This window comes from Falco cherrug, chromosome 10 (genome assembly GCF_023634085.1).
Source record: "Falco cherrug isolate bFalChe1 chromosome 10, bFalChe1.pri, whole genome shotgun sequence".
Taxonomy (NCBI): Eukaryota; Metazoa; Chordata; class Aves; order Falconiformes; family Falconidae; genus Falco; species Falco cherrug.
The window spans coordinates 27,459,256-27,481,285 of NC_073706.1; the positions used below are offsets into that span (position 1 = coordinate 27,459,256).

Sequence of the window (22,030 nt, forward strand, 5' to 3'; positions counted from 1 at the left end):
GATGATGATGATGCTTTGCAGAAAATCTTGGTTCTTCATCACTCTAAGAGGATAGTGCAATATCCCTTAGTCAAAATGTGAGCGTTCAAGAAATGAGTTGAGCCAATCTACAGCTACAAAAAAAAAGGCGGCCACATTCTTTCATCCTTCTCCCTGTTCCTGATGGTGTGCTTCTGCAACTTAACTTTATACTGGCTCTCATGCTCATCAGATTTTTTCCTCAGTGACTGGGAGAAAACTAACTTGGGGTTTAGAAAGAAGGGGCTGTTTTTCTCCTGGGTTAGCGTGTTGAAACAGCTCACAGAAAAGGTCAAGGCATGGCATGAGGGCAGTAGTGAGATGTGCACTTGACCTAGCTGTTTATGAAATCACAGCCAAAGAAAATATGGCTTAGCAGTGTTTGAGAAACAAACCTGTGAAACAGGTCCTGAGATGCCCTGGTGTGCAGTTACAGATAATGCATGTGTGTTTTCATTAGATGTGCTTACGGTGTCAAACTCAACATTTTGCTTTTGTAAGGATACTTGTTCCACTACAGACTCTAATCAAGATAAGCATGTTTCACCTTGAAGGTGTTTGCATTTTCTTTCTTTAAAACAAAGTAGGTCTTTCAAAAACTCGTGACAGCGAAGGACAAAACTTTATATCAGTCCTTAAGTACGATTCTGGTTTGGGCCAACAAACACATTTCCTTGGTCATCCTTGATAGTAAGTGTTAAGAGAAAATTTTCTGGAGCAGGACTGGGAGCAAGATACCAGTTTAGTCTCACTGAATTGCCTTCCAGTAGTATCTATGTCTTGCCATCAAATGCGTAAAGGATATGGAAAGGCCAGCCTGTGTGAATAGTTACCGATCTTGCCCTTAGCATGTTGTAATGAATATGTCTTGATATAAAATAAATAAAAAAACCCCACCCTCTTGGAATTACCCTATGAAAACAATTTATGCTGTGACAGTCTATTTCCAGTGTATCAGCTGCTTTAAAATGTAAAATCACAGCCAATTTTAGAGAACAGTGATGTGTTATATGTCTTACTCAAAGTTAGTATGTGGCATTTCTAAGTACTTTCTTCCAGTCCATTTTAAGGAAGGAGTTTTGTTTTTTCAAGAGGAGATCTTAAACATCTGCTATGTTAGCCTTAGGGGAACCTCCTATCAACTTGCTATCAACTTGCTATCAACTTCTCTTTCATTTGTACTGTGTACAAATGTAGAATAGAATTGGAAAGCAGAAGTAGTTTTTGCTCTGTATAGTAGCCTAAACTGTCCCATAACAGAAAGTACCAGCCATGCATAATGTAAACACAGGTGGTGCTAAGGAATCTGTGCTGTCAATCTTGACAGCTGTGTTACATCACTTTGAAAAGTGATTTTTTTGCACATACAGATTTCACCTCCACGGCTCTTTTAAGTGCATTTGTTACGGTAATTATCGTGAGTAAGAATAGTTAGTTACCTCTTTGCTATGCCAGTGCTGCATTTGATTTGTTTAACAGATACTAGTTCCCATTGAAGCTCTCTGGCATAAAGTCTTAACAGTGCACAGTTTGTGTTGCCAATCAAAATGCTGGTCTCTGTGGCAGTGTCTTTCCTGTACCTGACCAAATCCTAAATGTGGTTTAACTGTGTGTTTCCACCTTTTTTTTTTTTTTGACACATGAGTCTTATTTCTGACACATAATTGCAAGAAGCAATTCAGGGGACTCTTGTCAGATGGTTGCATTGTGCAGGCATGATTGCGTCTTCTATCAAATAAATTCTCCTGCAAATTACAAAGCATTTGGCTCTAGAATTCTTTCTGTCTTAAAAATACACGTAGAAACTGTTTCTCATGTCACTTTATGGCCAGCTTCTGCTGGGTGCAAGGAGCAGGGGAAAGTGTGCCAGGCAGTGCCCTTTGTGAGGCACAATGGAGAATCTTTTAAAAACCAGAATTAAAAGAATGCAGGGAGGAGCTGTATGAGAGTAAGAACTTTAATCTGACACGGTTTAGTGTGTACCTGTTCTGGTTTTGCAGTTGTCTTATACTCAGGGGGGACAGAATCCTATCTTGCTTGCAGGGTATGAATCTGGTGTGTATCTGTTTGCTTCTCGGGAACTTTGCTGGCTGGCAAGGATCATTCCTTCAACTTTCAGTTGCCGGAGTTATCTGATCTTAGATGAATTTCAGCACTTGTTTATAGCATGCAGTAACTCCTTGCCAGCAGCTAGCTTAGTGTTTCAGATTTTGAAGTGTGCTCTGTGCTGCTCTGGTGTGAGGCATAAGATTTTCAGAGTGTGCCCTCAAGTTGTGCAGCCTCTCTATGCAGGTGAGCATTACAGTGCTTTGTTATTTTACAGTTAATGTAGGCATGAATCTGTTCCTCAGGCATATGCAAAGGGTTGTTCAAATTGGCAGTGCAATGGGAATTTCTGTCCTTTCTGTTGCTTAACTATATAATGGGCAAATGATGAATTGGAGGGCTGTAATTCACTCTCTACTACTGACTTGCACCATTTCATGGTGATTACAGATGTACATTGCTTTCAGCTGTGTTTTCAGTTAAGCAAATATCTGATTTCTACCACAGCTGACACACAGCACTTGAAAAGTGCAGTCCTCATTAGCGGTGGTTCTTGCTGAATTTTGCTTACCAGGTAGGTAGCTTGGTCGGTCTGTCTCAACTACGTTAGTAAGGATGAAAAGTATGAAACTTATTGAGTGTTGTATTTTCTGCAGTGCACAACTGCAAAATGGGATTTTGGGGAGGGGGGTCCCCAACTTGACTAAAATCTTACTTACAGTTTCTCAGTCAGTGTATGGCATGGATTGTATCTTCTGTTCTGTGGTGTGCTAAATATCTTGGAATTTTCTTTGCTTGCAGCTGCCAGCCTGAAAAAGTGTAGAGTCCTCTTTCTAAGTTATTTTCTGTCCTGTTAAATTTTACAAGCTGCTTTACAAGAATTAGGTATTTCCAAGAAAACAAAATGTGAAAGTGAGGTATAGAGCATGTGCTTCAGTTTCATTGGGAATATTGAAAATCAAGATGAAATATTTAAAAAATATACAGTGTGAATTTTAAAAATACAGTTGTGTTTGGAAATAGTTTGCTGTTCATTGATCTGTCTGATACATGCATATTGCAGCTTCGCATGACTTATCTTTAATAATTATTCTACTTTAAAATAGCTTTTTCCTAATTTTTAAAATTAAAAGTTTAGTTTTAAAAAAGAACTTTCATAAATTATAGTAGATTTTAAAATTAAAAACAAGTATCTTCATTATAAACAAGATTTGCTAGGATATGTTCTATTTCTGTTCTGTATTTCAGCTCTTTAAGGTCTTCCTAAAGCTGCTACAGCCCAAATTACCATTTTGCTTGTCTTATATTATCTTTTCTGCTTTAAAACCAATAACATAAATTTGTATTTTCTTTTCTTACAATTGCATATTTATTCTGGCTGAATTCAAGTTGCATCATACCACTGAAATACACTATAATTTCTCTGTAACAAAATGGGTCACATTCTTAATGGGCTGTTCACTGTGAGCATCTGCTTGAAGATGAAAATAATTGCTTCCAGATGTTACCGTTTCAAGTAGGGACATTTACTTTAAACGGCACTTTCTTCCAAAGCAAAAGTTAGACTGTCTAGATGCAAGAGAAATTGTCAGCTGTTTTAAATCAGTGTAGCTCCATTGAAAACAAACCAGAGATAGTTAGCTATTTTGTCTATTTTAAGGCAAGAGTTTTATGCCAGTTTATACTAGCTGAGAATCTGATTATCCAGCTTAGAGCAAACTAAAATTTTGTTTGAGTTGATTTTAAAAACCCCCACACATTAGCTGCCTTCGGGTTCACTTATACCAGCTAGTGCCTTAGTGTTCACGTGGAGCTACTGAACTCAGAGTGAGAGGAGTGCGGTATTACTCACCATTCCATAACTTAAGTGTAGTTTGGGAGTCTACAGGGTAACGGGGGAGTAATGCTAGATGGTGCACTCAAAGAACAGATGTTTTGTTAAACATCTAGAGAGATGCCATGTCTCCTTGCCTTACTAAGAAATCTTCCTGTCATATCATGGAATACCATGTCAGTGTCAAAAAAAAAAAAAAGTCTAAACATTGTTTTGGTTCAACAGTGAATAGGGTCTGTCCATGGGACAAAAGTCACCTCATCCTGCTAGTCTTTTTGATTTTCAGTGGCCTTAATTTTATATCAAAGTTCTCATTTATAGCTACCTCTTAATCTGCAGAAATCTGCTATGTTAACAGCTGTACAGAGCCTGTTCCAGTCTGGACTGGAATGTGCCTCTGGAACTTGTGCAGATTAGTGTTTTTCTGGAAGACAGAGGAGTTATTTGGAGTTATAATTGTAATGTTTAATCACCTTTGTAGAAAGCAGCTACTTCTGGGATTTCACGAGGTGACTGCCCCTTCGAGTTTCTCAATAAAAAAAGTCAGTGCACTATCTTTTCCTGATTAATGCTTGATTTATTTTATTCGGAGAAAAAAACCCTAACCATGAGGCTACATTTTTGTTTGTTTTCCCATCCATACACAAATATCATTGTCAATGTCAGCAGGAGTGGGCATGGCACTGGGAATAGTGGGTGGCTTAGATAATTGCTGTTGCAATTCAGATGCAAGTTTAGTACTATTTTTAATTTGGGCAGTATTCCCCACCAGACTAAAAAAATTTACATGTACAGCGGATTTGGGTTCCAAATGAACTTTTAACTATATAATTTTTAAAATAACCTTTGTGGCTTCCTCAGCTCCAAGCTATGGTCTACAAAAAAAAGGGTGATGGGCAGGGCAGTTTCTGATCACTCAGTAACATCAGCATAGATACAGATGGCAACTTCAGTTAAGTCACTTCCTTCATCTGCTGTGATTCCTCAGTGTGTTTCATATAATCAAAACACTAATAACTAACAGTTATGAATTAACATAAAATTTTTTAACCGTCTAGAAACCTGCATTGTTTTGTACAAATTAATTAGGCACTTGGAAAGTTAGGTATGGATCTTTCAGTAAGGCTTAAACTCCTGAATGGAGTTTTTTCTCTTTGAAGATGGAGGCCAACAGAAGCATTGTATATACCTAATACACACTGTTAAACTTTGGAAGACTTTTTGCTTTGGCTTTCTTGAAAACTAAAAGATGCAATAAAGGTGTGAATATTGAATGTTTACCAAACACAGTGATATCACTCTGTCTGAAGTATGCCTTTCTCTGCAGTCTGAAAAACAAACTCAGGGCACACAAGCAGAGTCGTGGCCAATTGTTTCTCCTTTACGCTGTTACTCAATTTAGACGTTGCCTTTTAGGGTTCCAGTTAGGGCATAACACTTTTCATTCACTGCTGTTCCCTCCACATCCTTCAAAAGTTAACAAGTACTACACAGTGCAAACTTTCAAGTACTATAAGCATGACTGCAGAAATGTTGCTTGTCTTTGGTACTTTATTTTGGTTAGAGTGCTCATTCTGTAATGCTGCCTTTACTGAATAACACCCGATAAGAAATTCTAAAATGTTTCATTGTAATACTGAAATGTAGCTTTGTCTGACAAGTATTTTAGGAAGTAGCCAACTGTTTTGTAATGTGTCATGTGGCATTGTGTAGGTTTGTGTTTGTTCAGCTTAGTATTGTTTTCTGATGTCATGTCTTGCCTGGGGATTAACTCTGCCACACATTTTCTTCAAGCAGGGAGGGGGACACAGTGGTTTAGTAATTAACACAGGAGGACGTTTAGGTGAAAATAACTGCAGCACTTGAGAAACACACAGTTCTAACAGTTCAAAGTATATATGTTTTGGAGAGGTATTTTGCTTTCCTATGAGTTTGCCAATCACTCCATTATTTATTTTTAGTTACTTTTTCTGCCCACAGTAAATGTTTACAACAAATCTATCTTGCTGCATTTTTATATTTTGTCATTGTATAGAGTAGCAAGTGTGACTTCTGAAGAAGTGAATCGTTTTGCTGTTGTAATGAAAACATTAAATAGCAGGGTAGAGACTTTAGTATGGGTCTGCCAATAAATCACATAGCATTCTGTCAGGTGTTTAAACAAATAACTGGAGAAAATTTTCTGCTGTGCTTTCAGGAGTTGCTAAGTCGAACGTCACTAGAGACTCAGAAATTAGATCTAATGGCTGAAGTTTCAGACCTGAAGATTAAGCTGGTTGGTATGGAAAAGGAACAGAGTGAATATGAAGAGAAACAGAACAAAGCTGAGGTGAGTTTCTTTCATTAGCTTATCGGTTTGGGTTTTTTTTCTATCAGCTGTGTATGGTATGCTGTTATACATCTGAGCTTTTGAGCTGAAATCGGCGTGCAACAGGATTTTCTGTGCTTACAGCACAGTCCCTATCATTGATGCTATGAATTCAGTGAGGAATATGATTATGCATTTTTGGAATGTGGTTTATTTTCCCCTCTCTCATTATACTTCAGAGGCTGCTGTTTGGCTTTAATCAAGGCACAAAGTGCCTTCCAGAAGCATACATTACAGTTGGCATTTACTTAACCCTTTCCTTCCCACAGGAGCTGGACTGGTGTGGCCGTGTGAGGCCTGCAGGGCTCTTCTGTTTCCTCACTGTTGTGGCTGAGAAGACCATCAGCGCAGTAGTATCAGGGGTGCTACAGACACTGGGGGGATCACCCTTGGTGATTTCGGTGCATTCCTGGCACTTGAGAGAGAAAGACAAGGGGCAGGGCGTTTTCCTCAAATGAGCCTTTCCCCTTGGCATTACATAATAAAAAACAGGGGGAAAAAGAAAGCAAGAAAAAAAAAAGAAAAAGAAAAAACATGCATTGGAGGCAATTATAATCCGTACTCCCCTTCAGATGTGGAGAGTCCTGGACATCAAAGCAGCTTTGGTTTTTGCCATATTGTTTAAGAAAGAGAGTATGAAACAAGGAGTCACGCAAACAACACCCATTTTGTGGCAGTGAGTGGCAGCAGGGACCTGGGAGGGAGTGGGATTGTGGAAAAGTAATTCATACGAATCGCCACGTGCTGTCCTACTTGGTGGTCCTGTGAGGGGATGAGCTAGCAGGGGAAGATTTCCTGACAAGGGAGGATTATTAGGTCCAAGATTTACACATTGCTGACTGAAAAAAGACTGTATGTTCTTCATTGACTTAGAATTTGAAATTCAGGCGGTGTTAGAAGTTTGTTTTCCATTATGTTGCTAGTGGAGTATTTGATAACTGTGCGTAAGTAATTTACCTGCAGTGACATAATACTTTTGGAGTGTGTTTGTTTCTTAACTTATTTATCCTCTGAAGTTTTCTTTAGAGATTAATAGATAGCTTAAAGAGAGCAATTGCTGGCAGAGATTGCAAGCCAGAGAGGCACCAGCTGCTGTTTTTACCATCTGTGGCTGCCTCATGCTCTTTCACCCATAATTGTGTCTGTGTACAGAAGGCCTAAGCAGCCTTGTACTACCTGAAAATGGAAACAGGTCTGTGCAGCGCCTCATTGCTACAGATGGCAGCCCAGTCCCAGCAGCGGCCGCCTCAGAGGCCTTCGGCACTTCCCATTACACCTCAGATGCCAGGACACAAGGCTGCCTAAATAATCGCAGGACTTGCACAGGCAGCCTGGCTCCTGGAAAGGAAGGAAGCTTTTGAGTGCCTTTGCACTGAGAGGACTTCTAAGCGCCCAGTTGCCCCTGTGATGGGGTGAGGCTATGTGAAACTCGTGTCACTGCAACAAGGTGTGTGGCCCCCTTGCAGAGAAAAGTTGAGCTTTATGGTCCTGGAAGCCTGTGGTGTAATGCTAGGTGATAGGAAACATTCCTGCTGAGATGGAAAAGGATTCTAATCTGATGGAAAAGTTGAGAATCATTGTGTTAAGTATGCCCTGAATTATTAACTACCCCAAGATGTGATTAGATTTCTGGCCTGTTGAAAGTCACAAGCCTGTACATACAAAGCAAGGAAAACTGGTGTAAGTAAAACTGTGGGAAATAAACAGCATTTTTGGTTGCCTCACTGAACCATTGTTAAAATGATTTCAGATTGTCCTGATTAAGCATTAATCCAATTTGTCAAGATAAACAGGTGTTTTCAATCAGATAGGATGTTTACTTGAATTCTAATGCTTGAGCCCTATTTCAGGTCCTTTTACTGTAAATTTGACTAATTTTTAAATACAAACACAATTTCAAACATCAGAATGAAATTTATTAATATATTTTCTTCGTACTATTAGACTAGAACTGCTGCTTGCGTTTGGTAATAGCTTGGGTGTCTTCCTGAACTCCTTGCCTCCACTTCCCAACTACATCTTTCTAGTGAATAAACCACTCTTATGAGCACAGTCCACCTTTACTTTGCTCTTGTTCCTGCATACACGGTTGTGTTGTGGTAATCTAATGGCTTCAGAGTGAGACAGTTCTCCAAACTGACAGTGACAGAATGAGATTAATCTTGCTGTAATTGTATCTCTGAATATCGTGACTACTACAACATGCCTTTATAGCGTATAACGCCACAAATGAAATTGCAGTTAATATTTTTACGTAAGTGGAACAAAGCTATTGGTGACAGAGCTAGAGCCTTTCTTACAGACTGCAGCTGGCCAATTGCTGCTTTCAAGACTGAGTTTAGGATTGGCAGAGGTGAGCACAACAGTGATTTGATAGATTTCCTGCTATCAAAAGTAATAGTTCTCAGTTTTCACCCTAGTGCTGCATGTGTTGCATCCAGTAGTTAAAACAGTTCATTAATTCATGCCTGACCCTGCCATTGCTAAATATAATAGCAGGTTTTAAAAGGTTTAAAATTAAATGTGACATTGCAGAGTAATTCAGCTAAAACATGTTTGCTCTGTACTCTTTGTGTCGACTTCTTATACAGCAGCTGTTTCCCGTCACATAGAATTTATCTATAGAAATATTTCTTTGGTTGGGTTGGGGGGAAACAAAGCAAATTAAGATATCCTTCTAAATATGAGCATGTTTTCATGTGTCAGTTTCGTTTCACTTTATCTTGTGCAGCTGTGGTTTAGTTTTGGTTTTGGTTAGCAGCAGAGTTTATCAAGCATCTCTAACATCCTCTGAAAGGTATTAATTTCACACCGAATGCCACTTGACTCTGGCTCTTCAAAAGCACATGCTAAATCTAAAGTGCCATTTATTTTTATATGTATATATATATATATAAAACACAGGGGCCAGGAGAATAGCTGCTTGTAAACAGGCAGTCTCACTCTTGGCTTTGTCATTCTAAAAAGTTTTTTAGATAATTTTGTCATTCAGAAGTTCTACTTCTGCTGCAGCAAGGCCGTGAAGGTTTCTGAAATCCCACCTGAGGGTTTGTGTAGCTTTTATCTGAGAAGCCTTAGAAATTTTGGAGATACGTTTTCTTAATGCAGCTGGGTATGAGTGAGCAGCAATATCAGGTGATTAATGGCAGCCCAGGTGCCTGCTCTGCCTGAGCGTAGACAGAAGAGACCTTCTGTCACTATCAGGAGACTGCAGAAGTAATTGTCCATTCCAGCTTGCATAACAGCCCTTCTTCTGTTCTACTTTTTCTTTTTTAGCAAAAACCATTTTTGTGGTTTTGCTTTTTCATACTGAGGATCTGAAGTTTGCTGTAAGTTGTTGGGAAGCATTTTATGGCTCTTGTGGACACTTCTGAATTAAATATCTAGTTACTTGCAGTTTCAGAGAAACTTGAGTCAGTGAGCCAATGACTCCCACTGGGGAGTGTGGTATGTTGTCTCACCTGAATCGAATTCAAGATACAGTATGTTAGTGTTAGTAAACCTTCATGCTGTGAAAGAATCTCAAAAATGAGGAGCCTTCTCTACCTTGGAAGTAGAAACAACTGCAAAGACATATATTGCAGCTGGAGTTCATCTGTTTCTCCTCCATAGACCTCTTATCCTTCACTGGGATAAAGATTTCTGCCATTTCTGTAAAGTTAGTTTGCCCTGAGGGAAGTCTGCATGGATGCAGTGTTTCCCATTCCTGTTTTCACTGTGAGGCAAAAAAGAAAGAATTACAAGGTGGCAGCAGAAGTGTTTCTGAATTCTCCCATGTTGCCACAGCTGCAGCAGCTGTCAGTTTGTGCTCAAAAGTCTCTGCATCTTTTTTGAGCAGTGATTCTTCAGAACCTCGTATGGGTTAACAGTGTTCTCTGTCAAAGACAAGCACAGACTAAAGCCTTGGTGCTTGAAGGAAAGCAAGGGAGATGGATTTGTGCCCTGACAATTCCAGTCTCCAGTTGGTACTGCTCAATGAGTTATCAGATTGTGGAGATGATGGTAAAAAAGAAACAAAATCAAAGCATGGAAGATGGAGGGGTTGTGGACAGTATATAAATTGTAAATACAGCTGGCACTATGGATGTTCTGTGTTGCAGTGCACTGGTAAGGGGATGAGTTAGCTAGGGGGATACTCTTAGCAATGTCCAACTGTTGCAAAGTGGCTGATGTACCCACTGAACATACAAAGCATACGGTTTCACTTAGAGGGGCTTTTCTTAATCTGTGCAGCCCTGGCAAAACATGTCAGCCTATAAAAAAATGGGTATTGCAGTGGGCCCAGAACTCTTCTAAATGTTTTGATTGTTTATGGAACTAATCCTCATTTACATGCATTAAAGTGTTGTTGGATGAAAGAGGATGAGCATCAGACATTGTGAATCTTGATTGAGAATAAGATGTGTAAAGTGAAATGTATGCAACTGCTTTTCTGAATTTCATCATAAGCACAGTGTGCTAGAAAAATGTGAAACTCTTACCTAACTGAGACATACATTTATGAAAGGAAATCTTTGCAAATGTTTCAAGTTGACTGGGGATGCTGATGCATTTTGAAATTGGTTGTGTTAAAACTTACCTGGCCAGAATAGTGTCCTGTCCTTGCAGTAGCTGTTCCCTAGCTTTGAGATTATTGGTTCACCAGAGTTGAGATTATGGGAAGACTGCTGTGCATCAAATGTATTCCACTTGAGAAGATTGAGAAATCACAGAACATATATTCATGTACATGAGAATTAGGGGAAAGGCACTCTAAGCTTGTAATACCTGAGAAAATACCCAGCACTATTTGCTGATGAGTTAGGGAATTTAAGTGAAATGTTATATAGATTTTTAATACTTGTCTTTGGTTTGCTTTCTGTAGCTGGATTTTTTGGCGTGCATCATTGATACACACAAATTCAAGAAACTGTCCAGCAAATCAATGCACTTCAGAGTCATTGCTTTTTCTTCTGTGGGATTCTTTGGTTTCTCCTGTGTATGTTGCTTAACTCTTTCCCCATGTCAAGATACTGCCTAGCTAGCAAGCTACGTAATGGAGTTATTTTTCTGACCCATGATAGACCTGGAAACAGAATTACTTTACTAGTAAATTCTGTGTATAAATTGTGAAAGAGTAGGTTATGGCCTTAACTGAGCACTTGGCAATTTCTTCCTAGTGTTGATGATTTGGCTGGGTAAATTAATGTAATCAAATCCCATTTCAGCAAATGTATGCCTCTGAGCCAGCGTATTAAAATGTGTTTCAATTTTTCCCAATATCTGACTTCAGCTGACTTTATAAGTTTCCAAAAATGAGTCGCCAAATTCTTACCTTCAAATTAGAATTGGAATCATTAATTAGTCTGGAATATAGATTCTCTTCTATTTAAGATTTAGCTTTGTGCAATATTCCAGGTTTATACCCTTTCATATATGCTTTATCAGAAGGGAAACACATCATCTGTTGTTTTTTAGTTGGCCTTTGACGTGTTTCATGTATTTCTTTGTGCTGCAACTGTACAATTATCTTCTTTGCATCATATTCTTTCTCATCTCTCCTTTTTTTTTTGTTTTGTCTTTTTTCCCCTTCTTCCCATGTTTTCAGTCAGTAGTGAACCTGATCAGTGAGCTACAGGAGCAGATGTGTAGACTGCAGCTGGAAATTAATAGTAGAATTCAAGAAAGAAAGTCTCAAGATAGGAAACCAGACTTTACACCTAATGGTCCTCAATCTAGTCCAAGATCAGTGGTAGAGACTCTCAGCCAGAAGGATTGTTCTCAGTGTGACGTACGAGAAGTACAACTTAGCAGCAGCCTGCGTATTGCCTTTTCTCTTTTGGTGCAGAAACTAAATTCCACTAACCAGAGCTATGTTGTGAATTGCTAGCATTGATCTTTGTGGCTTTAGTTAGCAAAGAATGAGGTGGTGATAAAAATTACCAAAAAAAAAAACCCCACCTCAGACAGCCCACCCCTGGTAATTGGAACAAATATGGTGACCATTGATGTATGCCTACTAAAGCACAGATATATTAAAGACTCAATTTCCTCTTTCAGTTTTTTTATGATTTTTTTACTTGTAGGTTTGTAGTGCTGGTGCGGTGTGGTTTTTATTATTATTATTATTTTGAAGTTTGTTTTTTTTCCTTAGTTGAGATTTACCTGTTTGATATGCAGCATGCTAGCATGGTTTGGTAGATTGCTAATTTTCCTCATGATAATGTAACCCTAGCTGTGCATGATGGTGCACCCTAACCAGTCCTCTGAACACAGGTTATTAATTCCTGAATATTTTAAAAGCTTAAAACAGGCATAAAATACAGTTTCAGGTAAGACTTAGCTGAAATGTATCCTTTCTTTTTCTAATGATAATGTTAAAGTGAATAAAAAGAGCCATAATAAAAATATGTTTGTACCTTAAAAACAGCAAATCCAATGCATTTTTGTTTATTCTCTGACATTAGCAGTTACCAGAAAAGCATTTTTGAAATTACATTACAGATCCTAGTTGTATTTGATCAAAAGTATGTCACATGTCAAAACAAACGTCACATAAACTGCTTAAATTTGCTGAAGGTGGAATGATACTGGTATGCCTGAAAAAGTCTATTTTAATAATGCTATTAAATCAGTTTGCTTTAGTTGCCACATCTCTTTAGTTAAAATCTGGATACCGAGAACTCATAAGTAATCTGCTTATATTGTGAGGGAGTTTTTCAGTAATTTTTCTCATAGGTTTATTTTACAAAAGTAACTCATTTGGGTACGATGCCTATTTTTAAAGTAGTGCTATTGTTTCTGAGCTTGCCTCTGTCCAGAACTATTAGACTACAGTGCAAGCTGCATATTGGGAAAATAATGAGAGTTAAATCTGTGAGTCATTAAAAACAAATATTAATTTAATCCAATATAATAGTATGGCTGTTTAATGTATATACTGTACAGGGTTCCAAAATTGGATTACACTTCCAAATTTTTCCTTTTCTCGGTTCATTTTAAGACATTTGGTCTCATCAGAGCTCAATCAAGGATTTAATGATATTGTCCTTCAGAATAAACAATAAGATCTTCTTCTATCAAGGAAAGGGAGGAGGTACATTTAAGAGACAACTTTGTCAGAGGAAAAGACAGAGAGTGCTAGGAACCCTGGCTGGCTGCAGCTCTAAGCTGCATCAACTCTGTTTGCAAACTGTCAAACATGGGTGCTGAAAGTAGTGTATTTGCAGTTGTATTTGACTGTATGTGTTATTAAATGCCTGTAACTTGGTAGATACCATTCAGTCTGTGTGTTACCTTTCTCGGTGAGCACCTTAAACACCTGTTTGGGGAGACGATTGTCACTTTAATAAAGTTAGTAATCTTTTAGCACTGCCTGTTTCTGCTTACTTTCTGAGGTGGCTGAAAAATAAAATAAAAAAACACACAAACAAACAAAAAAACCTCAGCCCCCCAAAAAACCCAATAGTTAAGGTTACATGAGACTGCAGTTGTGGATTTTTTGGCTCTTTTTCACTGAGAGGCATACAACTTCACCAGGCTCAGCTATCTTCCTTAATATGACTAAGAAATTAGTTCATAATTCCAAGTGGAGTTTGGGAAAGTATTCCTTATCTCTCAATTCAAAATAGATTTTGTCATCTTAGACTACGTCATGGGTTTTGATGTGGTGGTTCAGTGTTCATTACTGTGTGGTTCATGCATGATCTTTTAATTCAGGACTATGAGAAATACATATCTACCAGAGAAATCTTACTTTTAATTGCTTTTCTTCTTTTTCAGAGTTTGCTACAGGAACTTAGACACCTCAAATTTAAAGTGGAAGAACTGGAAAACGAAAGAAATCAATACGAGTGGAAATTAAAAGCAACTAAAGTAAGCAAAATACCTGGCATTTACTAATGACAGACTTATTTCAGCTAGAAAGGAATATGCTCTTCTTTTCATCAGTATTTACTTTTCTTACAATTGCTTTGTTTCACGGCCTACTGTGAAGTTTTCTTCAACTATCTTTGGAATAAGTATTTTCTTTTAAAGTTTTTGTGGCTTCTTTTTGTGCCTTTTGCTCCCTCCCTGCAGTTTCCAGTCTTCTACCTTTTTGTAATTCTTATTAAAAAAAACCAAACAACAAAGGCATTTTGACTTACAAAAGGCTTGTTCTGAAGAAAGGCCTCTTTGAAGGTTTTCTGTACTTTATTTGTGTAATGGTGACAAGTCTCTGGACAAGCTTTCCAGACTGAAGAGAAGAGACATGCAACGTTGGTTGGGTGTTCACTTAGTATGGAATTTATTTTAATAGACATTAAGCCTAAAATACACCATTAGATCATCTGCTTTGACTTCATGCATATCGAAGTGCATAGCTGACTTACCCTTCTGTTGACCTTAAATCCTGGAAAACTGTTGGATCATAATCTGGAGAAACTTGATGTCTGCAATATTTCATTTTCCTCCGCAATTAATTTTTCTAGTTGAATATTCTCATTGTTAAACAGTTGCACTTTATTTATAGTTTGATTCTTTTTTTTTTTTTTTTTAGCCCTTTTCCACTAGATTAAAAAGCACCTCATTATTTTTCCCTGTTGAGGTACACTTTTGTGCTGTAATCACATCTCCTTTCATTTGTGTAGTACTGCAGTCCCTGTTCATGTGAATAACTGACTTTTTTGAGTTGTGGTTGGATCTTGGAAAAACATTTCAAATTATTAAGCTAAGTTTTCTTTTAATACTTGGTAGTTTGATCCCAAAATGAGAGACAGCTATTATTTGTATTACCATTTGTTTCTTTTGAGAATTCTTGGGTGAATATTGAAATGTTGCTATTGTGTGTTTTTTTCCTGTTAATAGCTCTTGAATCCATGAAGATGTTTTCTCTGACGTGGTGGATATGAACAGTTCTTTGGGAAAATATTTTCTCAAGCAGTGTGTGGCCAGCTGCCAAGACAGATAAAAACTGTGGAAAGTGTAGGAGCAGAATGAGCATAAGAAGAATTGTAAAACCCATTGAGTGTGAGAAGATGCAGAACTAGAAAGGAGAAGAAAGTACAGGGAAAGAGAGAGGAAGTAGAAAAAATATTGTAGAGATGACAGGAATGAGACATTAAAGAAAAAGAGGGCATTTAAAAAAGCTATGAGATCAAATAGACTAGGGAAGGCAAATCCAAATCTGGTATTAAGAGGTCTGCAGCTTTTCTTTTCCTGTTGCTCCAGCTTCTTAGATGAGAAATTGGAATATTTCCATGGCTGGATATAAAAAGCATATTAGTCACTGGGAAGTGTAGGAGCCCTTCAGAGATACAACAAGGCAGATTCTTCTGTTCCATATGGAACTGCAGGCAGAGCACTGATCTTGTGCTGAAGTCCAGCTGCTTGCTTCCTGGTGAAAGTGTTTGTGTATTGGAGTAAATTACTCCATGTTTTTCCATGTTTGGATAATGTTATTTGGTGTTTTGCTTTATTTTAGTATTTTGAGAAACTGGTCACATTAGTGATTTTTTTGTTTGTTTCCTTTTTTCTTTTTTTTTTTCTCCTTTTTTTCTTTAATTGCAAGGAGGTTTAGTATGCTTTTGCTGGGGGAAGTGCAGAATGTTGATATAGAGGCTTTAAGGCTATTAAAGAAAATCTTAATGAAGCTACCGACTTAGTAAAGTATGTTCTTGACAGTTTTTCTTGTAAATAGGGAGAGTCACTGTATTTCAAGCTGTGGACAATCACAGAATTCTTCCCCCTCTTTATTGCTGAGATCTTCGATGCGTGATACTGTAGGCCAATCTAGTGGCCATGCAAGCTGCAGGAAGTGTAAATAAATGAACCACTGACACTTTGTTGCATTTAAGTGGTTGCTTTCCAAGCCATGCTTTGTTTCTAGCCTATTTGCTGTAGTATCTGATGTGAGGGAGAACAGTTTTGTTATCCTGCTGAGAAGAGGGCTCAGCATTAATGGATTCTTTGTTATATTAATAAGTAGTAGCTAGGATAAAAACCCAGTATCTTTTAAAAAAATGCTTTGTTATCTTTTCATGCAAAGCTCAGGAGTTGCCCTATAATAGTGAGTATTATATGAGCATTGTTGTAGCATCGAGGGCTTTCTAGAGTTTCTTTACCTACATGAATCCTTGAAAATTTTACCTTTCTGTAAGTCTCTTTTCTTTGGCAGCTAATTGCATTAGAAAAAGTGAGCTTCTGTAAAAGGAGTGGGATCGTAACACCATGAAATATGTACAGTTGTTATAGTGTTTATGAAATGTCCTGAATTGGGAACAGGGCGTGAATCAATGTAAAGTGTAATGCTTCGAAATCTTCTAGTTCATGGGAAAGAATCATAGAGGATCGGTGACGACATTGTTCTGACTTTGTTGTACTCTCTTTCAGGCTGAAATAGCCCAGCTTCAAGAGCAGTTAGCTCTCAAAGATGCAGAAATAGAACGCTTACAAAGTCAGCTGTCTAGGACCTCATCACACAGTGAAGTGGCAGAAAGAGGTAAGAGGAGGGTAAATAAAGTTAAAAATCCGAAACCCTACTTTAACTTCACCTGGCTGGCAGCTTGGCTCAGTATTTCAAAGAAATGCAAGGAAATACAAGAATGGACTTACAGTATTTATTTGGGGGAGAAAAATGTTGCAAATGTATTTTGTCTTCTGGTAAAGTAGAAGCCTTTACTATGTGAAATTCTGTCCCAATCTAGAGGCAGCACAAATTGCAGTAAGTGTCCTAGGGACACTGAAACTTTTTCTACTGGAGTTTTATTTATAATTGAAAGAGTCATTGCAGTTCAGTGGGAGTATATTTTTTTTTTTCTATACCTTCAGAATTTTTTTGAAGGGCATTTACAGTTTCCATTTTTTAAGAAGAAAAAAATCATCACAGTGGTACCTAAGCATAATGTTTAAATGTCCAAACGTTCTAAAACGTAGTTATTGATTCACGTCTTCCCTTTCTTCAGGACTATATCTCATTTAGGCTCCCTCTCTCATGAAAGGTTGGACCAGATGGTCTTTCAAGGTCCCTTCCAGCCCAGGCTGTTCTGTGGTACTGCAGGTTTCTGTTTTAAATCTGCACTGTTGATGCAGGTCAATGGCAAATAAACCAGTTTGTTTAGCCTTTGATCTCAACCAGTCATGTCACAGTTCTCTGAAGTATTGACTCCTGGAGCTTCTGTCAATTGCTGGGCTGCGAGCAATACGATATTAGTGACCTTTTTCTTCTGTGATACTGACACTTACCCATGCAGGAATATTTACCACAGTGCATCAGTTTAGCTGCACTAACTTCTTCTGTGGGTGTTAACTAATGCTTCCAAAAAAGTGCCCTTGTCGAGATGTGACTTTTGAAGTGTTGTGCTACCTCTTCCACAGGGCTTACCAAGAATCTCCTTACAGGAATTAACGCAGATGTGTCTTTTCTAAAAGACTCTGTATTGTGACTTGTTTATTTCAGAGAAGTGACTTAACATATACTTGGTGCTGATTTCACTCAGCTGCAGAGCTTGTGCATGTAGAGCACTGCATGCCTAACTAGAAAAACTGGTTTGTCTAACAACAGTTTTTTGTAGAGGAATTCTTCTACTAATAGAATTTTGTATTTTCTATGAGACTCCCAAATAATTTTTGGTATTTCAAAGGAGAGATAGTGGTATGACAATAAATCAAGAGTTCAGCAGCATTCAGCTTCTAGTAGTGTGTGTGTTCCTGTTCATGCTGAAGATGGGTGAAACTATCCTTGGTTCCAGTGGGGAGAAGAATCAAACCCTGTACAGATTATTTAGGGTACATTTAAGGAAACCACTTAGACTATATTTGAATGGAAAGCGTGTGAAGCCGTAATAATTCTCCTGTAAAAAAATTACTGATTTATCAGATTTTTAAGTGGTCTTCTCAAATAAAGTTGAAAAATAATGTCAATGTACTTGTGGTATGCTAGAATGCATATTCTAATTAAACTGCAAAATTTATCTAATATGTGCTTTTTCTACATACTTGATTTGACTCTCACCATTTGCCATCGTAGAGGAAGTTTATAGGAGAAGGCTAAAAGAAAAACGTAAGCCTTGCAATTCACTTTTGGCTTTATCTCACTGTTCCTTTCACACAAATTATAACTCAGATGCATTCTGCAGCAATAATTCAATGTTTGTTTAGATTTGGCTGTCTAATTGTAATATACATGAGACATTGCTTTCATTGCTTGCAACAAGCAGACAGCTACTTGCCCTGTTTAGTAAGATTTCACTGTAGAAAAAAAAAGTCAGAGGTTCACAAATCAGATAGTTGGACTTCAAAGGGACATTGTCAAGGTTAACAGACCCAAAACTTGAGCTTTACCACTTTCTATTTGTACATATGTAAAACCCATATAGTGTCTGGAAAGATGACTTTATTTGAAAGCCTGCTTCCTTGGAGGGGAAAGATTTGGGCTTTTTTTTAAATCAGCGCAGTAAATTTAGAGGGGGGAAAAAAAAAAGAGTCTGTATAAGTCTGTATAAGAGTGTTTCCATACTTGATGTTGTTATAAATACTGTAAGTAAAGTTTGCTTGAATGTGCCCATATATACCTTGACACCAGTTCTCTTTGAAGTCTAATATTTACAAAGATTGATTAGTAGGACTGTGTTGTGGGTTTTTTTAATGTCTTTTAAAAAGTCTTCCAATTGCATGCTTAACTGCTTGCTGGCTTTACGTTTTGATTTGGCTGTCTCTGTGCATGTCTGGTGTTACTAAGTGTTCTCTTTTGCAAGAGAAATGCTTGTAGTGTTCATTTACATGTTTTATAACTTAATCATTACAAGGTGTGTATTTTTCAGGATCACTGAAAGAAAAACTAAACTTTTTTTGCAAATAGTTTAGATATGACATTGTATGTTCAACCTTTAGTTGTAATACCTTTTTTTTTGAAGATGCTTTTTAGCAGTATTGATTTTCTTTCTTCTCTCTCACTTCATGCCTGCCACATCTGTTTTTCATAGTCTTTCGTGAAACAAGTGGGTCTATTTTAATGTCAAAGCATGAACTCCTTTAGTGGCCATTACAACAAAAAAAACTTTTTCAGGTTCTGTCTCTATCATCTACACTCGATTTAATATAGGTTGGTACTGGAGGAATTGCTAGGAATAGCGTGTAGAGAAGAAATGAAAGATTTGGCTCTGCAAAGTTAGGATGATGTGATTAGGAGCCTCAGAGAGTGTGTTTTAACTGATTTGACTGTAATGTCCCTGTATATCCTCTATCTTGTAACACTAAATCGTGTGTAAGGCAATTCTGTGTTAGCTCTTGGTGTAGGTTTTAACTTAGTTGTTCATACTGAAATGTGTTGAGAAAAAAAAATTCACAAATTTTCCTCATATCAAACTAATTTTTGTTATTTTTTATTTCCAATGTCTGTGAACTACTTTTCATAAGCTGGCAAATATTTTTTTTTCCCAGATGGAAAATAATTAATTTTCAATCATACTTAAAATTATTTCCTTAAATATATGACAGCTAACACACTCTCATCTATTGCAAAATAAGCTTCAGTGTTTCTTTCTTTTTTCATTACTTGACTCCAGAGTATAAAATAGAATTATGTAGCCTTTTATAAGCAAGACCAGCATGCTTTTGTTGTGTAATGCTTTAATAGTTCAGCTTTTGAAAAGCTCTGAGCTAAATGTAGTTTAATAGTGCATTTGCCATGCCACTGGCAGGGTTTTGATTACTCGTAAGAATGTAAGGAGAGTATCACAAAACATATATTGTTTACACTAAATATAGCAAGGGTATTTTCCTTATTTTAAAAACATTTTTAGATCAAGAAGTTCAACGGTTGAAGATAGGAATGGAATCATTATTGGCTGCAAATGAAGAAAAGGTGAGAAAATAATCTTTGTTCTGCATAGTAAGAATGAACTCTGAAATATTCTCAATAACCCATTTTCTGTGAGTGCGATATTGCCACACAGTCCATGTTTGGACTATCCCATGAGATTGTGACAGAAGGTTGATTTTTAAATAGAAAGTGTGGATGACCTTGCTAACGTGGCTGCAGAACTTGGGAGACTCATTAGATTCCAGAAGGGAGTAGAAAGCCAAGGCTGCAATAAGCAGAATCTCCTGGTTTCTGCTGTTGAGAAGATCACTATGGTTTGTTCATCTGTGGCAGCTCTTCATCTTCCAACTGAATCTGAAGTGCACAGATATCCCCAGTTTAGATTGTGATATTAGAAGTCAAACTAGCCCTTGACTCAGATTTTGGGAGAAAGGGACCAGGCTTTAAAGACACATGGTGGGGTGGAGGGGAGAAAGGGCAGTACTAAAGGAGAGGGGTGAAATTAAATGCATTTCAATGGTAACTATGTTTTTTGTCTCTTATCACCTGAATGCTGTTTGCCTGTCAGACATTTCAAGTGCAGGGTTTAGGGCTCAGTCTTGGAGGATGTTGAATCTCTACCTTCAGATGCCATTGACTTACTATATAAATTGTTCCTTTTTTCTTTTTTTTTTTTTTTTTTTTTTTTTTGGAGGGGGATTAATTCTTCAGGAAATTGTAATTCTTGTTTTATGGTAATAAACCAGGCTATAGGATTTTCCTTTATGGTGACACACTCGTATATGGTCAAATAGACAATAACATACATCCCTGAAAACTTCCTTTGGTAAGTGGGGAATCTGGACAGGGCAATGTTAATCCTGGAGAACGTTAATGTGACTCATAACAACATTCAGTTCTTAAAAAATCAAAAAGCCAAAATTTACATCTGGAAAATAAAAGACGTGGCATTATCTCTTGCCAAAATTATTCTGAGTCTGCTAAGATTTTTGCGTTGTAAGGGAACACAAAATATTTTTGCTTATGTCCTAATATCTGAATGTACTTACAGGGAAAGGAAGGTTATTTCCTTTGAAACTGTCATGTCTAAGCTGGTGGACTGATGGCTGACCCACAGCTTCTTAAATGTTTAATGTAGAACTGTTGCCTTCAAAAATATTGCAAAATAAAATATTATTCCCCTGGGAAAATAGCTCTACATGGCTTTTGGGATATTTCTTGTGTCATTTAGGACAGAAGATGCTCAATTAAGTTGCTAGCAAGTGGTGCGCATACTTATTTTTAATAAAACTAGGTATGTTAGTCTCAGGTCTTTGCTATGAAGAAGACCTGTTGCTTTTATCTGTAGTTGGAATAACGGGGTATCTGTTTTAGGCCTGTTTTGTCTTGTGTATACATGCTGAGGTGTGAAGGGAGGATCAGCAGAATCCACCTTTCTGTAATGTGGTCAAGGTCTGGTTTTGTGCCGCAGTGCCTGCTTCTCTGCTTCTGGGGCTTTCCTGACACCACCTTGTGAAAACTAATTCTTTACCACTTGCTTGGGTTTGTATTCGGTGCTCTGTAGTCACAGCACTGGGCAAGATTATTGCACAGGAGTGGTTTAGAACTGGGTCAAAGAAACAGGACAAACTGTAAGAGAGCAAATTGCAAGATTGCACGCTTAGTGGCCAAGAGCAAGAATTTATTATCATCGGGGACACAATATCTCATATAGAAATGAGAGAAATGACAGATCCAATCAAATAACGATTGCTGCCCATCACTGTGTTGCATCTGTGCAAAAGGCAAGTGCCCTCCCTGAATCAAGATGCTTTCCATACATAGTAGGAAAGTGTTGGGTATTGGAGAAAGAGTGGAGTCAAACACTGCTTCAGACATTCATGAGACCTCATTTCTTTGGTTCTGTACAGGTTTGACTGCCTAAGTTCAAAAAGGTGTGTTCAAAATTGGAGTAAAGAGTAGAGGTTGGAATGCAGAACATATC

The 22,030-nt window shown here is 37.7% G+C and overlaps 1 protein-coding gene across 7 annotated transcripts in view; it reads left to right on the forward strand.

The window, feature by feature from the left end:
* PPFIBP2 (PPFIA binding protein 2) overlaps window positions 1–22,030 on the forward strand; it is a 102,985-nt gene that overhangs the window by 63,077 nt on the left and 17,878 nt on the right. For 5 of the 7 annotated variants that reach the window (XM_027810364.2, XM_027810367.2, XM_055721582.1 and 2 more), the window contains 5 exons: window positions 6,096–6,227; window positions 14,028–14,120; window positions 16,617–16,725; window positions 18,253–18,285; window positions 20,027–20,088. In XM_027810364.2, coding sequence (XP_027666165.1) covers window positions 6,096–6,227; window positions 14,028–14,120; window positions 16,617–16,725; window positions 18,253–18,285; window positions 20,027–20,088 — 429 coding nt within the window. Of the gene's footprint in view, window positions 1–2,289; window positions 2,311–6,095; window positions 6,228–14,027; window positions 14,121–16,616; window positions 16,726–18,252; window positions 18,286–20,026; window positions 20,089–22,030 lie in introns of those variants that run through there. The other 2 variants (XM_055721583.1, XM_027810366.2) reach the window with 2 other exon arrangements.